Here is a 26,096-nt window from a genome sequence, read left to right on the forward strand (position 1 = left end):
CCTGGTCCTGCTGGCCACACTATTCCTGATACAGGCCTGGACATACTGCTGGCTCATATTCAGCTGGTTGTCTACCAATACTCCCAGGTCCTTTTCTGCCAGGTGGCTTTCTAGCCACTTTTCCCCAAGCCTGTTACACTGCATGGGGTTATGACCCCAGTGCAGGACTGGGCACTGTTGAACTTCATACCATTGGCCCTGGCCCGTAACCTGTCCAGATCCCTCTGTAGGGCCATCCTACCCTCAAGCAGCTCAGCGCTCCTGCCCAAGTTGGTGTAGTCTGCAAGCAAAAGGGCATAAGTTCCTGGTTCTACTCTTTAGGGCGTCATCGGAACTAGGGATGTTAGGTGTTGTCCATTCCGTACAGTTCATCTACTCCAATCCACCTCACCTTGTCCTACAGGGAAATAACATTCTCTTAATCAGTTGATTTGTGCTGCCACCACAACCACCCTGTCCCCAGAAGAGTATTCTTTCTGTTTTGTCTTCCTATTTGAGTACTTCAGTCTTGACTGTCTTGGGATTTCTTGAAGCTGAGAGACGTTTTAAGTATTTCTGAAAGATCTCTCACCTGATTGTTTTCATTGGTGCCTTCCAGTTGATAACTCTGTTTTTATGGGCTCCTGAAGTGTCCTTTTTTTTGTTTTTTGTTTTTTTTCTCCTCATATCCCCCAATCTGTGATCTGGTTTCTCAGTAGGTTTTTAAATATTAAGCATCAGGTGCTTGTGGACCCTCTCATTGGATTTTTGGTTCCATTTTTTTCTTACCTCCTGTGATCACTTCACCTTGAAATGTGGGTGTTCATGGCTGGCATACCACGTAGTATTTCCTTTCTGACTCTCTGGAGTTAAGCTCATTCTGAAGCGATCAGTGGTTTTGGTTGGGTTTTTTGTTGAAGTTGGTTTTTTGGTTGGTTTTTTTGGAACCTGAGATTATTGCTGTATTATTCTTTCCAAAGCCGCATGTCACATGGGCTGACTGTATTTCATAGCCTAGGTGTCTAGAGGCCCCTTTCTTTTTAACTCTTCAAGTCCAGGTCTTTTTTGCAATTCTACCAATGTAGTACTTTTCTTCACTGAAGATCAAGGAGTTTTGATAACTACGTACAATGTCCATCCATTGTTAGAAAACCTTGAAGGTTTTCCAGTGATGGGCTGAGTCTATTGTACTGGTGATCAAGTGATGTTGGTATCTGAGCTACTCAATGTTGCCATTTTGCATGTTTGCTTGAGGTAGGGCATCTACCAAAGATGGTAGTGCCTACTGTGGTATGCACTTATCAACTGATGAAATTCTGACATCATTCAGAAAGTGGTGGTGTGTTCGTATGGAATGGTGCCTATTTTTGAAGAAATAAGGTTATTTACTACTAACCATCTTTGAGATATGAAATCTTCAGGTAGCCTTTTTTCACCCATGGGGCCAGTGCCTTAACAAATAACAAGCTTACTTTTGGAGTTAGTGTACCTGCTTATTTAATAAGAGTCCAAAGCTCACTGTTATGTGGAAGACTTGACCTACTGTGATTAAGCAAGGTAAAAAAAAAAAAAAAATCCTTAATAGCTTATATCAAGAATGCTTTGCTTATAAGTAGCTGTAGGCTTCTTCTTTTGTTCTTATCAATTTGTTATGCTAGACAAGTTGAAGGTCAAAGTTAGTTCCTCTGTCTTGGAAAAGAACTCCACTCTGTTTACCTAATCCCCATTTTTGTATCTAATCATGTATTCTAATTAAGTCAACTGCCTTAATGACAAGTAATTTAAAAACACTGAAATGACAATGTTAAAATCTACATTTGAAATGTAAAATGTAGAATCTACATTTAAAAATGTAAAGTTGGATTGTCAGACAGGAGAGTTGAGTCATAGAATTTTATGCAGTGTTCCAAGGGTTGAATGGAAAATAATTCATGATTTTTGTAATAGTGATGGCATAGTAACATTTTTGTAATGTAAATAGTGTAATATGTAAGTCAAAATGTGCTCTCACTCCTGCTTCTGGCAATTGGGTTCTTTAATTTTTTTCTTGTTAAAAATGTTACAAAAGATGAAGATACTGTATCTTTGTGCATTCTCTTGCCTCATTTACCTAGAATGCTGTTCTTGCAGGAAGGATTTAAAATTTGTCAGTGACGTTGAGAAGGAAATGAGAATGCTTGTGGAAGCTGTGAATAAGGTCAGTATTTGGATATTCTGTATGACTCACTATAAGAAACAGCTTTGTTTAGTTTCGCGGGAATTTGGTTTTACTAAACTTTAATAATACGAGCTGCAAGTTGACACTAGATCTGTTTGGGCTCCAATAGAGCGCACATTTTAATTATAAATAGAACAAAATTTTTAAGAGACATAGTAGTTCAGCATCTCTTTGGTGACAGCCAAGCTTTGTTTAAAGATTCAATCGGTGCTAGGCTTTAATGCATCAATGAATTATCAATTTTTGGATCTCCATTAATAAAGTATTAATCATCAAAGATGGTGTTTAAAGGTTCAGTCTTTTAGGAGGAAAGCCTAGGTTCTTCTGATCCTTGTCATGGATACCTTCCTGCATTTGCTAGTGTGTGAGGTAGTCCTCCTCCTTCTTAGTCAACAGCCTAACTTTCACAAGGCTGCCAAATTTGTTCTTTAAATGTTTAGATTCACAGTTACCAGTTTTCTGTTTAGACACCCATTCTAGATCTGCATTATTCACATTGCTTACGTACTTCCTGTGCTTCTGCATGTGAGCTCATTTGGTGACAGTAGATTGACTTGTGGCACGCTACACGGGGCTGTAGTTGTTTCACAGAATCACAGAATGTTTGAGGTTGGACAGGTTCTCTGGAGGTCATCGTGTACAACCCTCCCACTCAAGCAGGGCCATCTAGAGCCAGTTGCCCAGGACCATGTCAAGATAGCTTCTGAATATCACCAAGGACGGAGAGGCCACAACCTCCCTGGGCAACCTGTGCCAGTGCTCAGTCATCTTCACAGCAAAAGAAGTGTTTCCTGATATTCAGAGAGAATCCCCTGTGTTTCAGTTTGTGCCTGTTGCCTCTGGTCCTGTCACTGGGCACCATGGAAAAGAGCCTGGCTCCCTTAAGGTATTTATAGACATTGATAATACCACCCCTGGGCCTTCTCTTCTCCGCTGAACACTCCCAGCTCTCTCAGCCTTTCCTCAATGGAGAGATGCTCCAGTTCCTGAGTCATCTTTGTGGCCCGTTACTGGACTCTCTCCAGTATGTCCATGCTCTCTCTTGTACTGGGAAACCCAGAACTGGACACAGTACTCCAGTTGTGGCCTCACCAGTGTTGAGCAGAGGGGAAGGAGCGCCTCCCTCAGCGTGCTGGCAATACTGTGCATAATGCAGGCCAGGATACCATTAGCCTTCTTTGCCACGAGGCACATCACTGGCTCGTGTCAAACCTGGTGTCCATCAGACGTCCAGGTCCTTTTCTGCCAAGCTGTTTTCCAGCTGGGTGGCCCCCAGCATATACTGGTGCGGGGTGTTGTTCCTCACCAGGTGGGGGACTTTGCACTTCTACTTGCTGAACTTCCCGAGGTTTCTCTCAGCCCATTTCTCCAGCCTGTCAAGCTGGATGGCAGCATGCCCCTCTGGCCTATATCAGTCACTCCTCCCAGCTTTGTGTCATCAGCACAAAGGTATGCTCTGTCCCATCGTCCAAATCACTAACGAAGAACGTGAAATGAACATTATGAAGATGTCAAACAGGACTGGACCAAGTATGCAGCCCTCCTCCTCTCCGCACCGAGTACACTGCTGGTTACCGGCCTCCAACCAGACCTGCGCCGCTCATCACTGCCCTTTGGGCCCAGCCATTCAGCCAGTTTTCGACCCACCTCACTGTCTGCTCAGCCAGTCCCTACAGCAACAGCTTAAGGGACTACGAGGCTCATACAGGAGACAGTATGAGAGACCTTACTGAAGGCCTGACAGACACTAGCCACTGCTCTCCCCTCATCCACCAGGCATGTCAGTTCATCATAGAAGTTTATCAAGTCAGTGAATCCTTGGCGAAGCCATGCTGACTACTCCTGAGGAGTTTCTTGTCCTTCCTGGAAGGAAGGAACCTGGAAGTAGTTTCCAGGATGACCAGCTCCTTCACTTTCCCAGCAATCGAGGTGAGGCTGGCCAGCCTGTAGTTCTGTGTGTCCTCCTTGCACGTCTTAAAGATAGGAGTGACAGCATGTGTGTAGGCCATTCTCTGACTTTCTTTTCCTTCAAAATGGTGGTGTGTATGGTGTAAAAGGGAACATGTCCCTTGCACTGTAAAGTTAACCTGCTCTTCTACTCAGTTCTGGCCTATGTTTTTATTTCTGAAAGTCTGAGGCTTTATTTTCTCCCTTGTTTCATCTTGCAACCCACAGGTATTTATGTTGTCTTGGGCATTTCTCCATGCCTGGTAAGTGTTACCAGTGTTGCTCATTCAGGCCTGTGTCCAACCTGACCAAGTCAACTCCCCCTTTTTATGGAAAGAAAGATTCAATTAATATATTTGACATGGAATTATGCAAGGAGACTGTTTTTAGTTGTTCTTCTGCCATGATCCCTGAGTCCTCCTTATGCTTGAGTCTGTGTTCAGTTGTTTGTTTATCATGATTCCTAAATCCTTTCTGACTAAAGATGTGGCTTATTTTCTTTGTTTCTAGATACAGAGCTTTAGTTAGTTGTATTATATAGCAATCAGTGTCAAATCGAGCACTGTCAGTCTTTGTTAACTGAAATTAAAACTACAGTTTTGTTTTTATTTAATACAAAGTCTACTGATGCCATTACATGGCAGATTTTGCAGATAAATAGCTTCTTTGCTAGAGGGAAGTGATAAATAAATGACACCTTCATAGCTATTTTCAGTACGTGCGTTGGAAAGCCAGTCTGAAAAATAAAGTTAGGTTTAATTCAAAATTGGGAGATCACTCTGAAAAATAAAAATTTAGAAAAAAATCCTTTCATACTGCTTCTTTGGGATGCAAGTAGAATGGATATATTCAGGATTTGTATTTCAGACTTAAAAGGTGTGTGTGTGTATATTTTGAAGTGATAGAAAAAATAGAAAACACAACTTAATTTTGGGGAAATAAATGGACATTTTTAGATGAGTTTTCTGCTGATACTGAGTTATTAGCAATTTGTGGTACTAACTTTGTCATAGAAGCAAAATTTTAGAGGTAGAAGCACTTTATTTCTTCTTTTCTTCTTACCCCTGCCCCCCTGAAGGAAAACTTTACCTCTTTTTTTTTCTTTTTTTTTTTTTTTTTACCCTTTTCTCTTGAATTCAGGGCAAACATGCAAAGAAGAGCCATTGTTACCCACCAATGAACAGAGATCACCGCAGAATCATCCATGAATTAGCTCAGGTTTATGGCATTGAAAGTGTGAGCTATGACAACGAACCAAAGCGTAATGTTGTTATCACTGCAGTGAAGTATGTAATTCATTATTGTTTTCAGATATATTAACCATAGTTTAAATAATTGGATGTTTTTATCACTTACTGAAATGATTTTATTTATAATGCAGTTTGCAACATGCAGTAACTTCCAGTAGAAAATTTTTTTAAAGCAGTTTTTAAAATGATAATTTCATAGGCTTCTACTTCCACTAATCAAGTAAATATTCAGAGAAGGAAACCCAATTAGAAATAAAAAAGCTAAGAAAAGATTTTGCAACGCTGTTTTCTGTTCTTTTTATCTTTTTGCCATCAGCTAAATTTGATAGAGATATCAAAAGTAATAAATGTCATAAAAATTTCTGAAAATTAAATGCTGGGTTGAGAAGTCATACCTAAGCTTGCACCTTCTTTGAAAAATTCTGGTATTGGAACTTATTTGTTCTCCATCTATCTGAACCTGCCACAGAGTATACTCCCTCTTTAGTTAATGGACAAAGAGGGAGCTGGAATTACTGCAAATTGAAGGATTTCTAAGCAAAAGTGGAAGTACTTGGAGAAGACCTACAGAAGGCAGCTCGTATTAGAGAACGAAATGAAGGGAGTATGGCTGGGGAAAAAGCAAGGTGCTTGCATGGGAGATATCGTAGGGGAAGGCTTCCCAAATCAGTTATCAATGCCTCCTTGATGCTGCTGCTTACTGAGCAGCATATTTAGTTTAGCACCATCAAATTGTGGTTCTTTGACAATCAGTTGTTTTTAACTTAGATATTGACTGTAGATGTAAAAAAAACTGTCACCTTCCATGCTACTGGAGTGCCATGAGCTGCTCCTGAGCCTGTCTTTGGGTCGGCAGCTTAGCTACAATCTTGATTTCTTCAGAGAGAGATGGAATACCACTTTGATACCCCTTTCTGTTTCCATGAAACAATTTAAGGTACTCTTTTTGTTTCTAGTAAAGGAAGGCGAGAAAAGAGACCATATTTGAAAAGGCTTACTTAGGAAAAGGAAATAGAGGGGGGTGTGGGTGGAAGGCAGGATGAGAAATTAGTGAAGAGGATAAAGTGTCAGAGAATGGAACAGGACAAATGACTGTGCTTTAAAAACAAAGACATACGCTGCAACTTGTGAAAGGGAGGCCTGCCTCTGTGGTTTTAGGAGAGATTGCACACTTGTTCCTTCCCTTGTGGTGTCTGGGTAACAGGATATAACAGGTCACTACATAGCAACAGCTTGTTGTTATGTAGTGACCAGTGTTTAAGCAGCTTTTATGGAGACACCGTGGAAGTGTTTTTGAGAACAGTCATCCCTGTCCCTTTTCCCATTCCTTACAGGAAAGACAATAGGGTCAGTCTATCCTCACGAACAAGGGGACTTTTCAGAAAGGTGATAGGTTCCCTGCACATTATTCTCTCTGAGAAATCTGTATCCTGCCAGTCTTATCAAAGGGTTCACTGTTACTATTCTTCACACAAGATTTTGCTTCCTTTCAATGAGGTCAGTCTGGAGACAGTTCAGGAATGGTTACCTAGCTGCAGGCTACACAAGACTAGCAGGAACAAAGACCTAAAGAAATTAAACCCCCTGTTACTATATGGAACACCCTTATCAGATCAGTTGCATCACAGAAGGTAAAAACTGTACATCCCAGTAGCAGGGTTAAAGGGAAATTATACACTCTAAGGAAACAGAATTATTCTTTGGCTCCTTTAAGTTTTTTTTCTGGACATATTTCACTACTTGATCTCCAGGTACAAGTTCATTTTACTAAGTGAGTTAACTGCCTCTGCAGCCTTTCTGGTATCTGGAATAACTTCACTTCCAATTGGCAGAAGTTCTGATTACTTCCTAAAGGTACTCCATTGTTTTAAGGACTTTTATTCTACCTTTCACTCTCTAGGAATTTTCTCCTCTGCCATTAGAAAAAAGCTAACTGCCTCACCACACCTTTTGCAATCATAAAGACCTTTTCCATTGACTGCATCTCAACAGCTCTAAGGGTTTCTGAGCAATTTCAGCACAAATAATGCTATAGGTTATCACCCAAGGTGGTTTTAACAGCAGTCCTTCTCCAGAAAAGAGCTAAGTCTCTTTCTTACTGTTTTTTCCATCAATCTTGACATTGTCTGCGCTGAGACATGTTGCCTCTTGGCAGCTTATGACATAGGTTATGTGAAGTCCATACAATCAGGAGATTGTTTGAGAGCCACTTGCTTCGTTGTTCCACCCAAACTATATCAGCTTTTGGAGATACCTCTCTCTCTCTTTTTTTTTTTTTTTTTTTAATCCATGTGTAAAGATGTTCACATAATTTTTGGGAGATTGGAGCCAGCTGTCCTGTGTGTCACCAAGGTATACAGGAAGTGGTGTACATTTTGCTTGAGTGTGAGTTGATGGATCTTTGTCTGTAAAGCCTCTGTCATTTCAAGGCTGGACAGTCTGCTGTATCTCTCTTCTGCTTTTTTTTGGAGGGACATTAAATCTTTTCAAAGTAAAAATAGAGCTAGGCCTTGATGTGACCAAAGCAAATTTGCTTCCAGGATCTCCTCTAACTGTCCATAAGGCTATGATCCCCCCTCATTTTTAAAGTTTTGATATATTAACCCTCTACATCCTGGGAACATTTCACTTCAGAGCAGAGCTGCTGTATTTACTTTTTTGGAATGTGGGAGCACTCTCTTTTCTAGTAAGATTTTTTTTTTTTTTTTGGCTAATTGTAGAAATAAGTGCACATGTATTCTTCCACATGTTTTTCCTGTATTCCAGAACTCTAATTTATTTTCTTCTTTTACTACACAAGCAAGATTTGGCCTGACATTTTAAAATAAAGACAGACACTTTACTTGATGAAGGCTTTTCTAGCCTTTCCTTTTTTTTTGCCTATTTACCTCCAGTCAATTGGGTTTCCATGTTTTTGCACACGAAAGCTTATAAAAATGAAGGAAGACAACAAAATATTCTCCCATCTGCCTTTGTCTTCTATTAGTCTTTTCAGGTAGAGCTCTAAAGTTGAGAGGTAGTTGAAATGATTGTGGGAGCATTTGACTTTATATGCCAGGCTTAGAGCTAAAGGAGAGGAGAAGTTTTTACACATTTTATACAAGAGGGGAAAATTAGCTCTTCTCAACTGATAGACACTAATATACTTGCTGTTAGAATGTACATATAAATGTAATTATAATCTTGAAAAAATCATGGTCAGTGGCAAGTAACTTTTTTTTTTTTTTTTCGAATAATGAGCACTTTCAGTGTTGGAGAGATGGGGACACTGCAAAATCTTGCAAACATAGCTCAGTTCACTTGAACAGACTGTCAGTACTCAGTTTAAAACAATACTGAAATAGGGTCAGGGATCATCACTTTGTGTTTTAGTGGACTTTGACTTGAGAATGTCGTGGAGTTTTTAATCTGTGTTGCCACAATATTGCAGGAATTGGCCATTATATTTTCATAACTGATTAAAATAAGACAAATATGATGAAAATAAGACAAATATGATGGAAATAAGACAAATACTTAATATTTTTAAGCTCTGAAATAGAACTAGTGTTCATCTACTGATGTGAGATTTCAACTGCTTAGAGCTCTGAGGAAGGTGGGGAAAAACATATGAATTACCAAGTGTGTGACAAAGCATGGAACTCAAAACATGTACGCTTCTGGAATTATAACAATACACGAGCCATTGTTTTGCAGCATTTTTGCTATTTGAAATGTAATTTTGAAAAGAACAAGATGAACTTGAAGGTAGGAATTTAATGTGATCAGTAAACACAGAGAATCTCATGGTCTAGAGGACTGTGCTTTGGGAGGAGTTTATTTAAAAATTTATTAATAAAATGGAAGAAACATTATTTAGTGATTGACATAGAGTCATAGAATTATTTAGGCTGGGAAAGACCCTTAAGATTGAGTCCACACGTTCACCTAACACAATGAAGTCCACCACTAAACCATATCACTTAGCACCACATCTACACATAAAATGCTTCCAGGGATGTTGACTCAACCTGGGCAGCCTTTTCCAGTGTGTGACAATTCTTTCAGTGAATAAGTTTTTCCTAATATCCAATATAAACCATTCAGGTAGAAATAGGACAGCAATCCAGATTAGTGTACCAGAATTAGTTTGGTCTTAAAATTTCAGTATCATGTGTTTAGAGGAAAGTTCAAGAAAGGCAAGAAATTGACCTTGACACTGTTTAAGAATTTTAATTTATTCAACTTATTTTCCCCCAGAAAAGACTAAAAAGAAACTGAATGGAAAAATGCCAATATTGGAAGGTTTTTCAGTCTTTCAGTTAAATCATAACAGTGACTGGAACTTCAAATAAAGCAAGCTCACTCTGAAAATGGCTCTCAAATTTATAGGAAATTTGAAGACATCTCCACAGCCTATTTAGTGTGTTTAGTAATTATTTGGATTTTTTTTTAATGAGTTGCCTTTTTGGAACAATCTTTCTAGGTTTTTTTTTTCTGGTGTAGGTTTTTTGTTGTGTTGTGGGTTTTTTTCTGTTTATTCTTCCTCCTTTTCCACCCAGTGCAGCCTTTGGACATGGACTGCCGTGCTGAAGTTGAGTGTGATTCACAGCCAATATATGTCTAAAGTGTATAAATATACATGCTAAAGTCCACTGCCCTCCTATATTGTCCTCCTATATTGCCCTGCACCACAGCCACAGGGTGCTCCTTGCATTGCAGATGGGACAAGCACAAGTGAGATGCTTCAATGTGTGGTCGTGATCATATAATAGATTGTAACTAGCGTGGAGAGCAGGTAGAACCGATTTTTTTTTTTTTTTTTTTTTCTTTTGGGTTCCCTAATGCATAATGTTATTTTTCTGACCTTGTTAACCTGGGCTAGCCAACAAGGAAGAAGCAGTGTTGTTGCAGTGTTCCTGGGAGGCTGCTGCTTATCAGGGCTAAATTGAATGCAGAATGATAAACAAGTTTAACATGACTTACTGCCAGAGTTTAAGAACTTGTTTCAGAAACATTAGATGACACGTTGTGAAGATGCAGTGAACTGTGTTCACATGATGCCGAGTTAAGTTAATACCTGTTCTGTGAAAGAACAGGTATATGTTGTCCTAGAATGCAAGTATTGCATTTCTGGTATTTCAACAGTTGATCATGTTGTACACACTTCATAGTAGCAAGGAGTTGTGCGCTTCACATGCAGAAAGGAAGGAGTCTGGACGCCAACACTCAAATCTAGTAAGCTGTTTCTGCATCTCTTATAGACAGCGATCAAGAGATATTTATAATACTGCATATCTTGTTCTTGGTAATGAAAATGGACTTTGCACACTATTGGTCTCTGTGGTTGGAAAATTAAATATTTGAATAGATGATTGAAATATACAAATATGAATTCTGACACTAGAACTGCTACTTACAAATTATTTTTGCCCTAACTTCTTAATAAATATAATTTCCTATTGAATTAAATAACCTTTCTTTTATTTCTCTAGAGGGAAATCCATTTGTCCAAGCAATACCTTAACTTCTGTGCTAGATAAAGAAATGCAGAGCAGGCCTCCACCTCCTATTCCTCATTACAAACAAACAGATAAGTAAGGAATTTATTTTTAAAACAGTATTCTTCAATTTTGTGCTGAGTTATCAGAGGATAGCATTGCTGAGTTTCAGCTTTATACTCCCTGTTTCTTTATTTTCCCAGCCCACACACAGCTGTGGAGCTTGCAGCCTGCACCAAGATTTTGTTTCCACAGAAGTAAACCTGAAATGAAGCGCTATGAAAATGTAGGATTGACTATGTGGTATAGGAGTAGTAATATAATAAATACTGTGGACTTTTTTTTAATTATTTTTTAATAAAATTAGATAGTTGGGAAGAAATGACTGGTTTGGAGTTTTCAGGATTTTTTTTAACCTTTAACTGATTAGTGTAAAAGAGTAATGTCTTACTGGCATAAAATTATTTATTTGGACAGGTAGCAAACATTTTTCTTGTGTAGATGTCACTACACAGTTGGCTAAAGATGAACTACCGTTGTTCTCAGACAGTGAAAACTAGTGAAGATGGGATATATAGGCTTCTTGGTGAACAGTTTAATAGAACAGTCTTTACTTTGTGTGACCTGCCAGCTTCAGGTACCTATAGTGATGTCATAGTTATGAATTTATTTCAAGTATGGCTTATTCTTTGTTCAGGTTTGCTTTTCAGAACCTTCCCCTTCCCACCCACCCCCCCAACCCCCAAGGTATTTCTAAATTAGCCTTTGAAATCATACTATTTGCAGAAAGGGACAGCTTAATTTTTGGTATCTATTGCAGTAGCTATTGGGTGTTTAAGGTGCTGCTGGAATACAAAGCAGGCTGTTCTGAGAAAATTTAAATTTTTTTCAGAACTAAGCATCTAGAGCAAAACACGTCTAAAATGACTGCTTACAGTGTAACTCGATGTGAATTTTAAAAAGGTTGTTACTCTTTGTTTCCGCTTACTTCTGTGGAATTCCTGTGTTCAGTGACCCTAATGAAAGGGGCTTATATGGCAAAATTAAATAATAAAAAAAAAAATGGCTTTAGCCATTTATTTTTAATTACTAGAAGTGAAATTTCTTTAGAAGTGTTTAATTCTACAAAATATTCTGGAATATCTCAAACTCTTTATGGAAAAAATCTTTATATTGTTTGGATTTGGTATTACCATTGGTATTAGTATTACCATTATTATTATTACCATTTGGTATTACTCTGGCTTTTAAAAGTAAGCAGATTTGATCATCAACTCAATTCAACCGTTTTTCTTTTGCTTTTTCTTATAAAAATTCATGTTAAACATTTAGTTTTCAGTACAGTATTGGTTTTGTAATAAATATTACCAGTAAATGGTATTTTCCGGTAAAACCCCAAAACAAATTTTATCAATTCAGCCTCATACTGATGTATATTAATTTAATAAAGTGTATGGTTTTTCAAAAAAAACAGTTAACAAAGGCTTTCTAAGGAGCACTAAGGTACTTCCATTAAAACATAATTTAAAATACATGCCATTTACCAATGCAGTGTGCATGTACATACTGAGACATTGTGGGAGTTTGTGATTTTAATTTATTTTGTATCTTGTTTTTCATGTGGGTGAGTGACATGTAATATTTTTCTAATTTCAGGAGTAGTGGAAACAGTGGTTTATCCAAACCGTTAAAAGAAGAGCCGGTAATTGACTACTTTGATGTCCAGGACTGAAGTGATTGATGTAGAACTATGATTTGGAAGCTTAGAGGTTAACATACTAAGTTATTGTGTGAGACACTTTTTGGTTATCTCTCAAATGATCAGTTCTTCAGCATATTAATAATTTAATATCTAAAGTGAAATTGATTGTGATACTTTAAAAAGTTATGCATTTTTACAGTTTATGTAACTACATAATACCTAACAGTAGTATAGCTTTTTAAACCTGGGCTTGGTGCAATTTTTTATCTAATCTGCTGTCAGAATGATGTAGATTTCCATTGATGCCTTTAAAGTGAGAGAACTGCTAATGAAATATATTTTTGGGGGTAGTAAGAACAATGATAAAGATTTATTTTGACATATCTCTCACAGCTTAAAATGGACCAGAAATAATCTGTGTTAAAAACACTGATGGGAATATTCTTATAGTGTTTTTTTGTTTTATTAATTCACTTTTGTGTTAACGTGGTAAATTTGGGAATTTGAGCTACTCTTCTACATGGAAGGAAATAAAAAATTTAGTCTTAAGTATGAATATATACACTAAATGCCCATTAAGAGCATGGACTTCCTTTGTTATCTGAAGAACCAGGGTTTGGGGAAGATGGGGAATTAAGACTTTTTTTGCTCTATGTCACATTTGATGTGTAAACCAAAACCACCCAAACAAAAACCCCACAGGAAAAAAACACAAAACAAACAAAAATCAAACACCCCCCCACACTCCCCCAAAAAGCCCCATAAGAAAATTATTAATACTTTGTTATTCAACACCTTGAACAAAATCAGACTTTATATATTATTTTGGTGTTCTGTTTGGTTTAACTTGTGTTTAGATATGTTAGCTTGATGGTCTTCTGTTTTGGGGTTGCTTTTTTTGCATGGTTTTATTGGGGGCTGTAAGCTTAAAGTGAATGTGTGAAGTTTGGTTTAAGTACTGGAACAAGTTTAAGTATTGGAACAATATTTGTAAAATTGGTAAGACAATCTGTCTAAAATGTTTGGCAATGGAAGATCTTTGTTTTATGAGAAATGCCATTAACAAAATGGGATGATCTTTTAGACAGTGAAAGACAACAAAGTGGTGGTCTTATAGATGGAGAGTTGTTTTCAGATGATGCATTAAGGTAGGTGAGTAGCTCTCCAGGACAAGAGGTTGTAGGTCTGATCAGAAGAGGTGGCACAGCTCTGAATTTCAGTAATACCTGTTCACTTGAGGAGAAGGTTTTTTGCATTAATAACTTTATTCTGACGCTGATGCATTCAATTTCTTTTTCTTTGCGGCTGGCTACATCACTAGAGGTGAGTCCTCTGTATAGCTTCAGAGGCTGTTGCTAAAAGGGGCTTAGCATAATGAAGAAACAAATCTAGCAGAAGACTTGTTATCTGTTGCTGATTTATTTTTCAGCCAGTTCACTATGGTATAGTGTGAGAGTTGTTGCCCAGAAAATGGAAGGCAGTTATCTATGCTTAGATTCACTTACAGTTATCGCATGACCCTGAGCCTTAACTGTGAAGCATTCTGATGCTGCATTTCATCTTGAACAGCTTGTGAAACGTGAAAAAATGAGCAGCAAATTTGTAGACCGTATCTGTCCCCCAAGATGTTTTGAAAATTAAAATGCATGCTGTTATTGCCTGTTTTTACAGGAGCTTATTATTGAACAATAAAAAAAAAAAGTGCAGTGTTACATGTTTCTAAACATTTGAATGCGTATGTTTCGGGTAAAACAGTTACCAGAAGGATTCTCAACCCTCAAGAGTGTTCAGGCTTTTAATTTGCATGTGATGATTTACATTGGTTTTGCCTTTTTTCTTTAGTGAAAAATATTTTATGAAAAATAAATGAACTTAGCTTATATTGCCCTTAATTTCTGAAGCAAATTAATGTTTGATTCTACAAGGTATACTGCTTTGCTAAGTTCAGCTGACAAAATAAGTTGCTTGGCATCTTTCCAGGAATGTATTTTTCAATCGCTTCATTGTGAGGAGTATATCTATTACAGTGTGTGCAGACAAGTGCCAGCTCAGTCTGGCCAGATGAAGGTTATTTCTGGCTTTGAAACTAAACTGTGTTAATATCGCACTGTTTTCAAGCCAGTTAGGGAGAACGTACATAGTTATACTACAATGGTAGGTTCGGGACAGGAGCTGGCACACAAGTCCATCGAGCTGAGAGTATAAATTTAGATGCACGTACACTGGAGCACATGCAGTTGGTATGCCATAGGTAGACCTAACATTGCAGAAAACCAAAGTGATTTAGTTGATAATAAATAGAATAAAGCTGAAGCCTATTAAGGCAGTTTTGCATGAATATAGCTAAAACTTCAAATTTGCACTTCTGATTTGAAAATTAAAACCTAAAAGGTTTTAATAGCATTGTATTTAGCTCTGCTGTTTGGAATTTTTATCAGATTATGACTTTAACATAAAAATGTGAACCTTCGTGAGGTACGATTCAGCAGTCAAGTATTCTGCGACTGCTTTTAATAAGAAAACCCAGGCAATCTTCAGCTTCTCAAGATGAGACTAATAATTATTACTGAATCTATTCATACTGAGAAGTCATAATTCTCATCACTAAACCTCTTTAACTACATGAATGTTAAAAGATTTTTATAGTTCTGTATGTTACACATCTCTTAATCATGGCTGTTGGAGCATATCTGTAGTTACGAAGCAAGTCACATTGCTTCATAACAGAAGTATTTATTCTGAAATGCATTTTAATAACTTGGTTAAAAACATGATACCATACACTTATGTGGGAAATTAATACCAAGAAGTAAGTATTGATGTCTTTCCTCCCAGAATGTAGTTACATAGCCTTAAGAAGGAAATCAGCAAAGTTTAACAGTGGTGCTCTCCGCTCTGTTCTGGTTTGCTTTTGCTGCAATGTATCTGTGACTTTCATATGGAATAGTAGTAAAGGCTGTAGTTTTGATATCTGTGGTAACTCGTCTTCATATTGCATGTGTGCCTCATGGAAATATTTTTCAAACAGCTATTTTGTAATTCTGAGCTGGCCTTTACACCTTTTATGTAATAGAAAAATGAGTGGATAAAAGAAATCTTTGCAGTCAGTGGCAAAAAACTTATTGACATCAGTGGAACCAAGACTTAAGCTTCAATATGCTAGTCATTTTCCACAGCCCTAAGAATAATACTGTTTCTTGTAAATTTGTTTGAAAAAAAGTACTCTGCAATAAACATCTTTTGAAATAAATAATGTGATATCAGTTGGAATTCATGCAACTTCATGAAGTGCTTTTAAAATTGTGTATAAAATAGCAGATACTTTGGTATTTGGGCTGTGCTATTACCTGTATTGTTTAACATGTCTAAAGTGCTCTGAATATTCAGTGCTTGAATTTAACCTAAAATTGTGTAAGGTGTGTAAGTAGATTTCAATACCACTGTTTCTATGGCAGTTTTGTACAATATCTGCTGCATAATGAAATGAGCAAAGTTAAATTGTTCCAAAACATTTATTCTTGTTATTTGTTGAAAGTTTTATATTTGACTTGATTTTTTTCAAGTTACTGGTATAAAATTACTGTCTTTATAAACCTGAAATAAATCTAAGTTCAGTGCTTTGGAATTGTTTGCTAGCTTTGTCTTGGTATTCCAAAGTTGGAAGACTGAGATATCACAGAGAAACGATAAAGAGTTAAAGGGAGGTTTCGGGAGTCCTTTTCCTCAAAATTTGTAATATGAGGTGTGATTTCCTGGATTTGAGGTAATTTTAAATGAATGCTGTAAGGAGAATGAAGCAACTAAAGAGGGACTCCTCAGGAAATGGAAAGTAAGGATTATCTGCAACCTTGGGATTCAGAAGTACAGGAGAGATGATTATCTGAATAGAAATGTACATTTTGGTTATCTGAAAAACTCTTTATTATGTCAGCCTAAATGCTACTTGGCAATAAAATGTATGATTTTAACTCATGGTCCCCTTCATTGTTCCTTGTCCACCGTTCAATTGTAGTGGTGTCTGTAAAGAAGAGTGGTATGGGGGGAGGAAGTGAGGACTAACGTCACTTAAAAGTCCCTGTGGGCATTAGATTTAACAAATACAGGATGACAAAAAACTTTGCCAACACAGTTCAGTAGATGGCAGGGAGACTCATAAAGCAAACAGTCTGAAAATCGGAAGTTTGAAATTATTTGAACTGCTTTCTCCTTAAACTTTTACAACACCAAGTAGTGCATCTCCAAGGGCAAAACCCACAGAAATTAAAAACAGCAAAAAATTACAGTGGCCTGACCTGATATTTCAGATGGAGTGCAAGATGGCTAAAAGAAATTCAAGAAGTGATCTGAGATTGAAGACTTCTTGAAAGACAGCTGAAAACCTTATGGCTTACTCTCAACTGCCAGTACGTTTGGGCTTTCTTTTCAGGATACTTTGGAGGATAAAGATGGCATGTTGCAGGTATGCGAGCATTGCAAAACAGATCTTAATTGTAAATCTCTGCCTGAAAAAAATACTTGCACTTCAGTTCAGGGCTGTCATTGACTAGAAGGTGACCAAACATGTCATTGTTATGAGTGTGTGCAAATGGCAGCAGAAGAGACAAATCAATTTGGCTTTATTCACTTATCTTGTCCATGTTTGGAAATAGTCATTCAAGTCATGACGCGGTCACAACAGTCCCCTACTAAATAAATGCTTAGATAGGTACTACTGTTCAAATAATGTTGGGTTTTGAGTATTTTAGGCTTTGTAGATTCTGAATTCCCAGCAGAAGCCTTCCTACTTAACAAATGCGGTTCTTATCCTACAAAGATGCTGAATTTGTAAGATGGTTGATGTGTAAGTTTTTATGTCTATATACTTGTTATTTACCATGAACCAGAATGCCAGAGACATTAGAAGGGATATGTTTAGAGAGGCTGTATTTTGGGTGCTCCTGAGCTCTAGGCTAGGTTTCTTAGTCTTTGTCATCTCAAGATTTTTGGAGGAAGTAGTGCAGCTTCTTGAGCAGAGCGAAGGAGACCTTGTTGCTGCTTTTCCGGGAGAAACCCAGTCCCAGAAGGATCCTGGGAATCCTTTGGTGTAAACAGGACCCTGTTGCAGGTAGCAACACATGGATCCTTTCAGCTTCCAGCCAAAGGATTAGGTGACTGTGCCTTATGTTCAGTGGGTAAAATCTGCTACCAAATGTACTATGCTGTGGAATGGGTGAGGTGCCCTTCTACAGTCTAGACTTACGTCTTGTTCTGCGACCCCATTAGCTACTATTTCCGGCACCGTTAATTTTTTTTTGAAGTCAGGGTATCCAATTTCACACTTGTATGGAAAATACAGATCTCTCTCACTATAGAAAATGGGTTTTGCCACTGAAAAAATCTTTTTCAGAACACAGACCAAGGCATAGCACCTTTTTGGTGTATCAGGCAATCCTCTGTGAATTGGTTTAAGTTCCATAATTGTACGGCCTACTGTGGCCTACTGTTGCCTGCTATGGAGCTCTTTTCAGTCAGAGGAAGGAGGGGGAACACGTGTCTAGTGTGTCTTGATCTGTTTTGCTTGCCCTTCACAACTTTACTTTCTGTGAAATCATGTCCAGGAACTGCCTCCTAGTAAATGATTCAGCTTTCTACTGGATCTAGTGTGTGCTTATTCCAATGTTCAGTCTTCTTGCTACATCCACATTTATTCCCTTAAAGGGTAGGAAACTAATTCTAGTCAGAGGACTGGAGGGTTTCATTTGTAAGGAGCTGTAACTAAACACAAGATCATGATAAAGAAAACTTCATCTTAATAGAACACTTTTTATATAGTAGGTAGGAACCAAAGGGCTGTCTCTTTCAAAATTGTGTGTGTAGAGTAGGCTTGCGTGTTTTACTACAGAGCATGTTTTATAAATTTAAGTTCTAGGAAACAAAAGGCTGTGGTAAAAACTGAGTAGTGGGATGTGTTGGATAGTTGTCTGTCAAATGGTACAGTCAGGAAGGTACATTCTGTCCATTCAAGGCACCTGGAGAGCTTATCTTTTTTTAACAAGCAATTTAAGGAATTTCTGAATTTACTGTTTACCCAGTAAGTTAGATACCTCTTAACAGATATTAATAAATGCTGTTTTAGGAATCATTAATTAAAATCTTCAGTCAGTGCAGTAACCCGGGGTAAGTACTGATTTAGGTTGGTGTTCAAATTCAGTATGTTGGCATCAAATAAATAAGTGCCAAAGTTTCTAATTAAGTATGTGTCTGTGTGACTGCTTAGGAAGGACAGTTAAGCAGCTTCAAAGGCTTATGCAATTCCAATTATATTCTGTTGAAGCAGGCAGTGATTAAACACTGAAATATCAATGAAATAACTCATTAATGAATTTTTATTTAAGGTGTACTTCTGGTAACTGTATTAGGCATTTAAGGATTGCTACATCTTACCAGTTATCTGGCATCTAAGTACTTACTAAATAATGCTACATCTTACCTGCTAGCTGACTTCTTACTTACTAAGTAACATATTTACGAAGAAGTAGCTGATAAACCCCCTTTGAAATCAATGAAGTTTTTATCCTGTTGTTCTCCCATTTTTTCCAGTCCTGACTATGAGAAATTATTTTAGCCTTCACCCTAAAGGTACACAAAGATATGAACCTGGAATGGAGTAACCCCATGCAACCGAACAGGCTAGAGCTCATTGTCTAGACAGAAGCTTTGTGTAGAGGTGGCGGCAGGGCGTTCTGGTGGGCAGCAAGTTGAACGTGAGTTAGCAGTGCACCCTTGAGGCAAAGGCTGCCAGCCGCGTATTGTGCTGACCAATTCGTGGTCGACTTAAACGAGCTATGCTCTTAACTCGGTTTTGTCCTGGAGCTTTAGCAGTTCTTTTTCTACATACAATATTAGCTATATTTATAGAGTTATGTTAGTCAGATGCTCTCCATGTCTTTGCTGGGGAAAGACATCTTGGCTGTCTAGACGTCCCTGAGTTTCCTCTTGAAACTGTTGATTCTCATTATCATGTTAGTCTGTTTTATTCATCCTTCTGAATGTTGCATATAGTCTCCAGAAGTCATGAGCAACTGTATTAATATGCTAACATCTGTGCTATATTATGTCTTTTTCAAAAAGACCATGATTGGTTAATTGATAAAAGAGGTAATTCCAGATTCATGTTGAAGTATTCAATGCTTATGGCTTCTGATGGTTGTTTTGTTCCAAATTTCATAGTTGTTAATCTTTCATTGTTGTTGTTTATTCTAATACAGCTTTTGTACTTTTTCTAATGTCTACCATTCAGTAGTTTTTACGCATTTATGGGTAGAATATCGTCTGCTAGAACAAAATGGATTGAATGAAAGGAAATATAATTATCGTGGTTTACTAGGAGCCCATAAGCTGTATATGCAATTTTGTAACTCACTTATGGTAAGGCTGTAATCCTTCAGTTACTACAGTGTTTGCAGAATCAAAGATGGTTATAGCTAAATTCAAATGTTAATTTTGGGGATAATAATGTCAAAAGCAGCAGATTTTTAACAGGATATTTATTTTAAGTGAATGAAAAAAACTTTATTTCAGTACTTCGTAACAGGTGAATGTCTAAAATGAAAATAATGTAGAAAGGCATTGGCTTTTTCTTGCCACACTTGAAGAGAGAGCTCTTGTTATTCTGAGATTAATCAACCATTCTTTAAGTATTACCTGATGTTTAATTCCTTAATGATGAAAATACTTTTAATGGCCAAACAGCTTCTATCATCAAAAACTTATTAAACCAAAGTCAACTGATTCTGTAGAATTGACATCTTACCAGCTGTATCAAGAAGTTTTATAAAAGGTTTGTTTTCAGAAGCAAAAGGATTTGCAAAAAAAACCCTGAAAGAATCAGCTGAGTAGTGGCAGATGTGTTACTCTTCAAGTTGAATATAAGCTAAAACCAGTCACCCTGTAAAATTTTTTTGGAAACATTATTCAGGTCTACAAATTGAAAATATTAATGTGAAAGAAATTAATATCAATAAAAACTACTTTAGAATTATGCACATTTAGAGCTAAGACTTCCTCTTTTTCCCACCAAGATCACAGCTGAAAAGTGCAATTTTGGATTTACTCCATAGCTCACTGGCTCCAATCAGTTGTTGATCCCTGTTTGGTTATTCAGTTCAAATTCAATCCTCCAGCCCAGACAGTAATGATCTTTCCCCTCTCTAGGTACTAAACCCCCAAATTGTTACTAGATGGGGGGTTTGGCTATTCTAGGTGCAGAATGGGAGTGTGGCCCCATATGAATCTATGACAGGAGGAGTTTTAGGAAAAGCAGATTGCTCAGGAGAAAGAGAAAAGCATGGACTCAGATAACGACTGAGGATTTTCATTGCAGAGTTCCTGGTATATTGTATTATAGCTGGCAGTCTTTTGTCGTAAGGGTGCCAAATAGACAACACTGGAAGGGTATGGGGAGGATTTCTTTCTTTATGCTTGAAGATATGAAGGCAGCGAGGAAGGTAGCATGCATCTACCACTGCAGGTGAATGGCACTGGAAACTGGGCTGGAGCTTCATATCTTGTGCTGCTGAGCTTGGCTTCCCAAGGACAGACGCACTGATTGCTCTGTGCAGTGTTCAAAGCAGATGAGCCCAATGCCAGAATGAACAAATTCAAAAGACTGCTCATGTCACACATTGTCCTAATGACTTTTTATTTGTTGTGCAGCATAGCAGGATTGCGGCTGGACTTCTGACATTTACAGGACAGCAGATTCCTGCTAGTGGAAAAGACGACAGCTGTATTGTTTGAACACACCGTAAGCTCCAGGACAAATTCCTCACTCTTAGTACTGGAATGAGAGAAGAGAGACAGCTGCATTCAACTGGCAATCCTGTGAAATCCTTTAGTTTTGATACCAAGGCTAGTAACGCTAGGGGGAGTATATGCCACTACAGTGGTCTGGGTCTTCTCAGGGCTACAAACACCAGACTGCTGCAGGAGAACCTTAGGGCTTCTTGTAAAAGACTATATGAGCCGGATTGGTGAACTGAATCTCAAGGAAGCACCCTTACCCACAGCTGCGGCAGAGCTTACAACTTGTAAGACTACTAATAGCTGGGTTCAAAGCTTGTGTTTCCTTATCCTCAGGTTGATGTTGCAAATGAAAAGCAGAAGGCTAAGAATGAAACAAAGACTGTACTGTTACACCATGATTACTGTGGAAGCAGCAAGACTCAGGCTTTGGGATGCAGCCTACAGACATGTGGTCTTAGAGACCACATCTATGGCTGAAAAACCAAGGGTACCAAAATAAAAAAAACGGTGGGGTTTTGCAGACCGGAAGACCATGGTGGTTACTGGGTACAGAGGAGTAGCAGGCAAGGTGGAGGGTATAAAAGTGTTGGTGTTGCAAGTAATTCTTGTCCCAGAAAACCAGAAAATGTTACAACAAAGGCTGTTCATTAGTAAAACTAAATTCTGCATTATTATGAGCGTCTTTCTAGAGAGTGTTTATGGCAACCATAAGTCCAGCAAGTGGAAACTGCTTTTATGAGTCTGCTGGGCAGTGAACATGTGTCCTGCTGGGGCAGAAGAGGATCCCCTGGAAAGGACATCCTTGATTCTGCACTCACCCTATAGAACAAGGGGGTGTGTCCACTGTGGACAAGTTCACAATGAGTATATCTACCACAAGGGGCCACTGCCAGCACACCCAAGTTCTGCAGGGGCATTTGAAAGTGTAGTGTTACTTCTACACCCAAATGTAGCAGGGGAGGTAGAGCGTGAGGCATCCATGGAGGATGTGCAACAATGGTAATGGCACACCCAGGGGTTTGGAGCTAGGCAATATGTAGAATAATACAGATTTGTTAACTTAGGTGAGGTATCGCTACAAGAACTGTATGAAATGTTTGTTTTAACCATTCACCACAACTGTTTGAACCTGGTAATTATACTCAGCTTCATCTTGAAGCTGTGAGCATGCACAATGCTTTATATTCTCCCACTACTAATTTAAGCAATATGTAAGCAGAGAAAATTTTAGACTGCATCAGTACTCTCCTACAGAGTAAATGAAAGCTGTGTTTCTGATCAGACTTTTCTCTTGGCTATCATTACTATAAAAGCAGTTGGGAGCATAGGACACAGAACCCTACTGTCTATTCTAAAATCACAGACAAAAAGTGGTACCATTTAATTGATCTTAATAATGGTAACAATAACCTCTGTTTTGCTGGGAGTCTCGCAGGGCTTGGAGCAGTGAGAGATCTGACAGATGCACAATTGTTAATTGATGCAAAAGAGCTGCCTCACAAACTGGGGTGGTCTGTGCACAAGAAGGTCATACTGAGTGAGAACGCCTTGCCTGAAGATCTGCTGCATGTTATACATGCACCATCTTTCTATCTGAGGGGAAAAGATTTTGGGGTATTTTTAAGCCAAGCTATCACAATAGATATTCCAGTACCTCCTTCCTCCTTTCACAGGATCAAACTTATCACAGAAACTTTGGTGCTGTATTTGTCACAGGTTGTATAATCACTTCCATAACTGTACATATTGTCAGGTCTCTTTGTCACATGACTGTGGAGTTAACATGGATGTGAGAGCAAGTTGCCCCAGCTGCAGACTGATGTGCAGGTCTGGGAATGCTTGCATAAGCCCAAGTTTGTTAAAAACTTGTTTATTTTGCTATGAGTTTTTGTGAGCAGTGCAAAGCCTGCATGGAAAGCATCACAGATGTAAAAGCTGGAAGAGTGGAACGTGCTATGGATAGATCTGTAATCTAAACAAGCATCTGTACTTCATGCCCATGTGTCCAGAGAAGGCAATAAAGCTGGTGAGGGGTCTGGACAACAAGTCTTATGAGGAGATGCTGAGGGAAGTGGAGTTGTTTAGTCTGGAGAAAAGGAGGCTGAGGGGAGACCTTATAGCTCTCTACAGCTTCCTGGAAGGAGGTTGTAGTGAGATGAGGGTCATCCTCTTCTTGCTAGTAACAAGCAATAGGACAAGAGGAAATGGCCTCAAGTTGCACCAGGGTATGTTTAGATTGGATATTAGGAAAATTTCTTCACAGAAAGGGTTGTTAAGCATTGGAACAGGCTGCCCAGGGAAGTGGTTGAGTCTCCATCCCTCGAGGTACTTAAAAGACAGGTAGACGTGATGCTTAGGGACACAGTTTAGTGGTGGTTTTGGCAGCATTACATTGATGGTTGGACATGATAATCTTAAAGGTCCCTTCCCACCTAGACAATTCTATGATTCTGTGAAAAGCCTTGAGGCAGGGAAAGGCTATACTTTTGATGACGTAAAGTGTATGCAAAAACCAGGGGTATATGTCCCAAATGAGATCTTTGTCATGGAGTTACCAGCAGAACCACAGTAGGATGCTGCCCACTCCCCCACCCCCCAGCTTCTAGTCTGCTAAGAAGCTTGCAGACCTCCTAGCCAACACCAAATTGCCCACACAGTCCCCACAAACATTCTCCCAAAATTGGTGTTTTTGTTGTTTTTCCATTTTAGTGTGCAATGTTGCCTCTATCTTGCAGCACAGTGCAAAGCCCAAATGCTGCCTCAGGAACTGCCATGGTCATTCTAAGCAGCTTGGGTCAGGGTGCACAGGTCTCTTGGTCAGATTCACAGGATTAGTCTCCTTGCATGGGGCAGGGCTTGCCTGGGGATTTCTTGGTGGCCTTCTAAGACTAAGGCATAGCCCTCCTGCATATTCTAACTTGGTGTTGCCTTCTGCTTTTAAGGTTAGGGAGACCACCCTTTTAGAATGCTATTATTACTTTTCTTGCTCAGTCCCCAAACCTTTCATAGATTCTTGAACTTCCATTTAGAAAATGGTTCAAGTTGTAATGTCGTAAATGATGGTGCAATTCAAATCTGGACTTGCCTTTGCATTACAGCATAGGCATTTATTCCTGTAAGGCAAAATTGGCTGATGTTGAGCGCTTATCTCTAAAGAAAAGCTGTGAGAGCAGGTTGTTGTAGAGATGTAGAAAGTTAGCTTGCACCACCGCAGTCTCTAGATAAGTGTGATCAAAGTCCATATAGCAGTCACAACCTAGCCTGTTTTCCTGGAATCCACCATGGCTGTGTTTGTCACCTAATTACAGTTAAATTTGGGGAAAAAAAAAAAAAAAAAAATCTCTTCTAAAGCCTGGCTTTTGTTTCCATGCTCTTTGGTCACCAAAAGATGTCATTTCAGCACTAGTTGCCTCCCTGCTTCAAACCTGGGTGAAAAAATCCATTTGGTTCTTGGTTGGAAAGGTGCTGTTTAATCATGTTTTACTTCCTCAGGCTATTCTGATAGCCACTCTCCAACTGTACTCCACTGGACGATAGTATACAACAATATGGGGACACTGAGTCATGATTTAAAAAAAAAGAAATGATCCACAGAGACTACGTATTCTCAACTATTGTGAAAATTGTGATTTTTAAAAAACAGTAAATCTAACACATTTATTTAGTTGAACACAATTATACAAAGGGAATAAAATTATGCTAATTACTATTTCGGCATGACAAGCCATGGTGGTTTAGCCCCAGCCAGCAACAAAGAACCATGCAGTTGTCACTCATCCCTGCTCCCTCCCAGCTGGGATGGGAGAAGAATCGAAAGAAAAAAGCAAAAATTGTCTCACTGACAGAACCCAAGACACCTCCAGCCCCCTCTGAGCAGTGATTTCTTCCCCCTCCTCTGGACAGCTCCCCCAGCTATATACTGAGCATGGCATCACAGAATCACAGAATGGTTAGTGTTGGAAGGGACCTCTGGAGATCATCTAGTCCAACCCCCCTGCCAGAGCAGGGTCACCTACAACAGGTTGCACAGGACAGCGTCCAGGCGGGTTTTGAATGTCTCCAGAGTGGGAGACTCCACAACCTCTCTGGGCAGCCTGTTCCAGTGCTCCACTACCCTCAAAGTAAAGAAGTTCCTTCTCATGTTAAGATGGAACTTCCTATGTTCAAGTTTATGCCCATTACCCCTCGTCCTATCACTGGGCACCACTGAAAAAAGACTGCTCCCATCCCCCTGGCATCCTCCCATTAAGTATTTGTAAGTATTAATAAGATCCCCCCTCGATCTTCTTTTCTCTAGACTAAAGAGACCCAAGTCCCTAAGCCTTTCTCCATAGGAGAGATGTTCCAATCCCCTAATCATCTTCGTTGCCCTTTGCTGGACCCTCTCCAGCAAAGGACAGTTCCCTGTCCTTCTTGAACTGGGGAGCCCAGAACTGGACACAGTACTCCAGATGCGGCCTCACCAGGGCAGAGTTGAGGGGGAGGATGACCTCCCTCGACCTGCTGGCCACACCCTTCTTGATGCACCCCAGGATGCCATTTGCCTTCTTGGCCGCCAGGGCACATTGCTGGCTCATGGTCATCCTGTTGTCCACCATGACTTCCAGGTCCCTCTCCACAGAGCTGCTCTCCAGGAGGTCAGCCCCCAACCTGTACTGGTGCATGGGGTTATTCCTCCCCAGATGCAGCACCCTACACTTGCCCTTGTTGAATTTCATCAGGTTTCTCTCTGCCCA

At 39.0% G+C, this 26,096-nt stretch overlaps 1 protein-coding gene across 1 annotated transcript in view; it reads left to right on the plus strand.

The window, feature by feature from the left end:
- Nucleotides 1–12,606, plus strand: part of NFX1 (nuclear transcription factor, X-box binding 1) — a 67,418-nt gene extending 54,812 nt beyond the window's left edge. Inside the window, 4 exon segments of the mRNA XM_009895055.1 lie at nucleotides 2,110–2,176; nucleotides 5,285–5,430; nucleotides 10,869–10,970; nucleotides 12,531–12,606. Coding sequence (XP_009893357.1) covers nucleotides 2,110–2,176; nucleotides 5,285–5,430; nucleotides 10,869–10,970; nucleotides 12,531–12,606 — 391 coding nt within the window.
- Nucleotides 12,607–26,096: the final 13,490 nt, after the last annotated feature.

The sequence above is a fragment of the Charadrius vociferus genome, unplaced genomic scaffold (genome assembly GCF_000708025.1).
Source record: "Charadrius vociferus isolate BGI_N301 unplaced genomic scaffold, ASM70802v2 scaffold101, whole genome shotgun sequence".
In the NCBI taxonomy this organism is placed as follows: Eukaryota; Metazoa; Chordata; class Aves; order Charadriiformes; family Charadriidae; genus Charadrius; species Charadrius vociferus.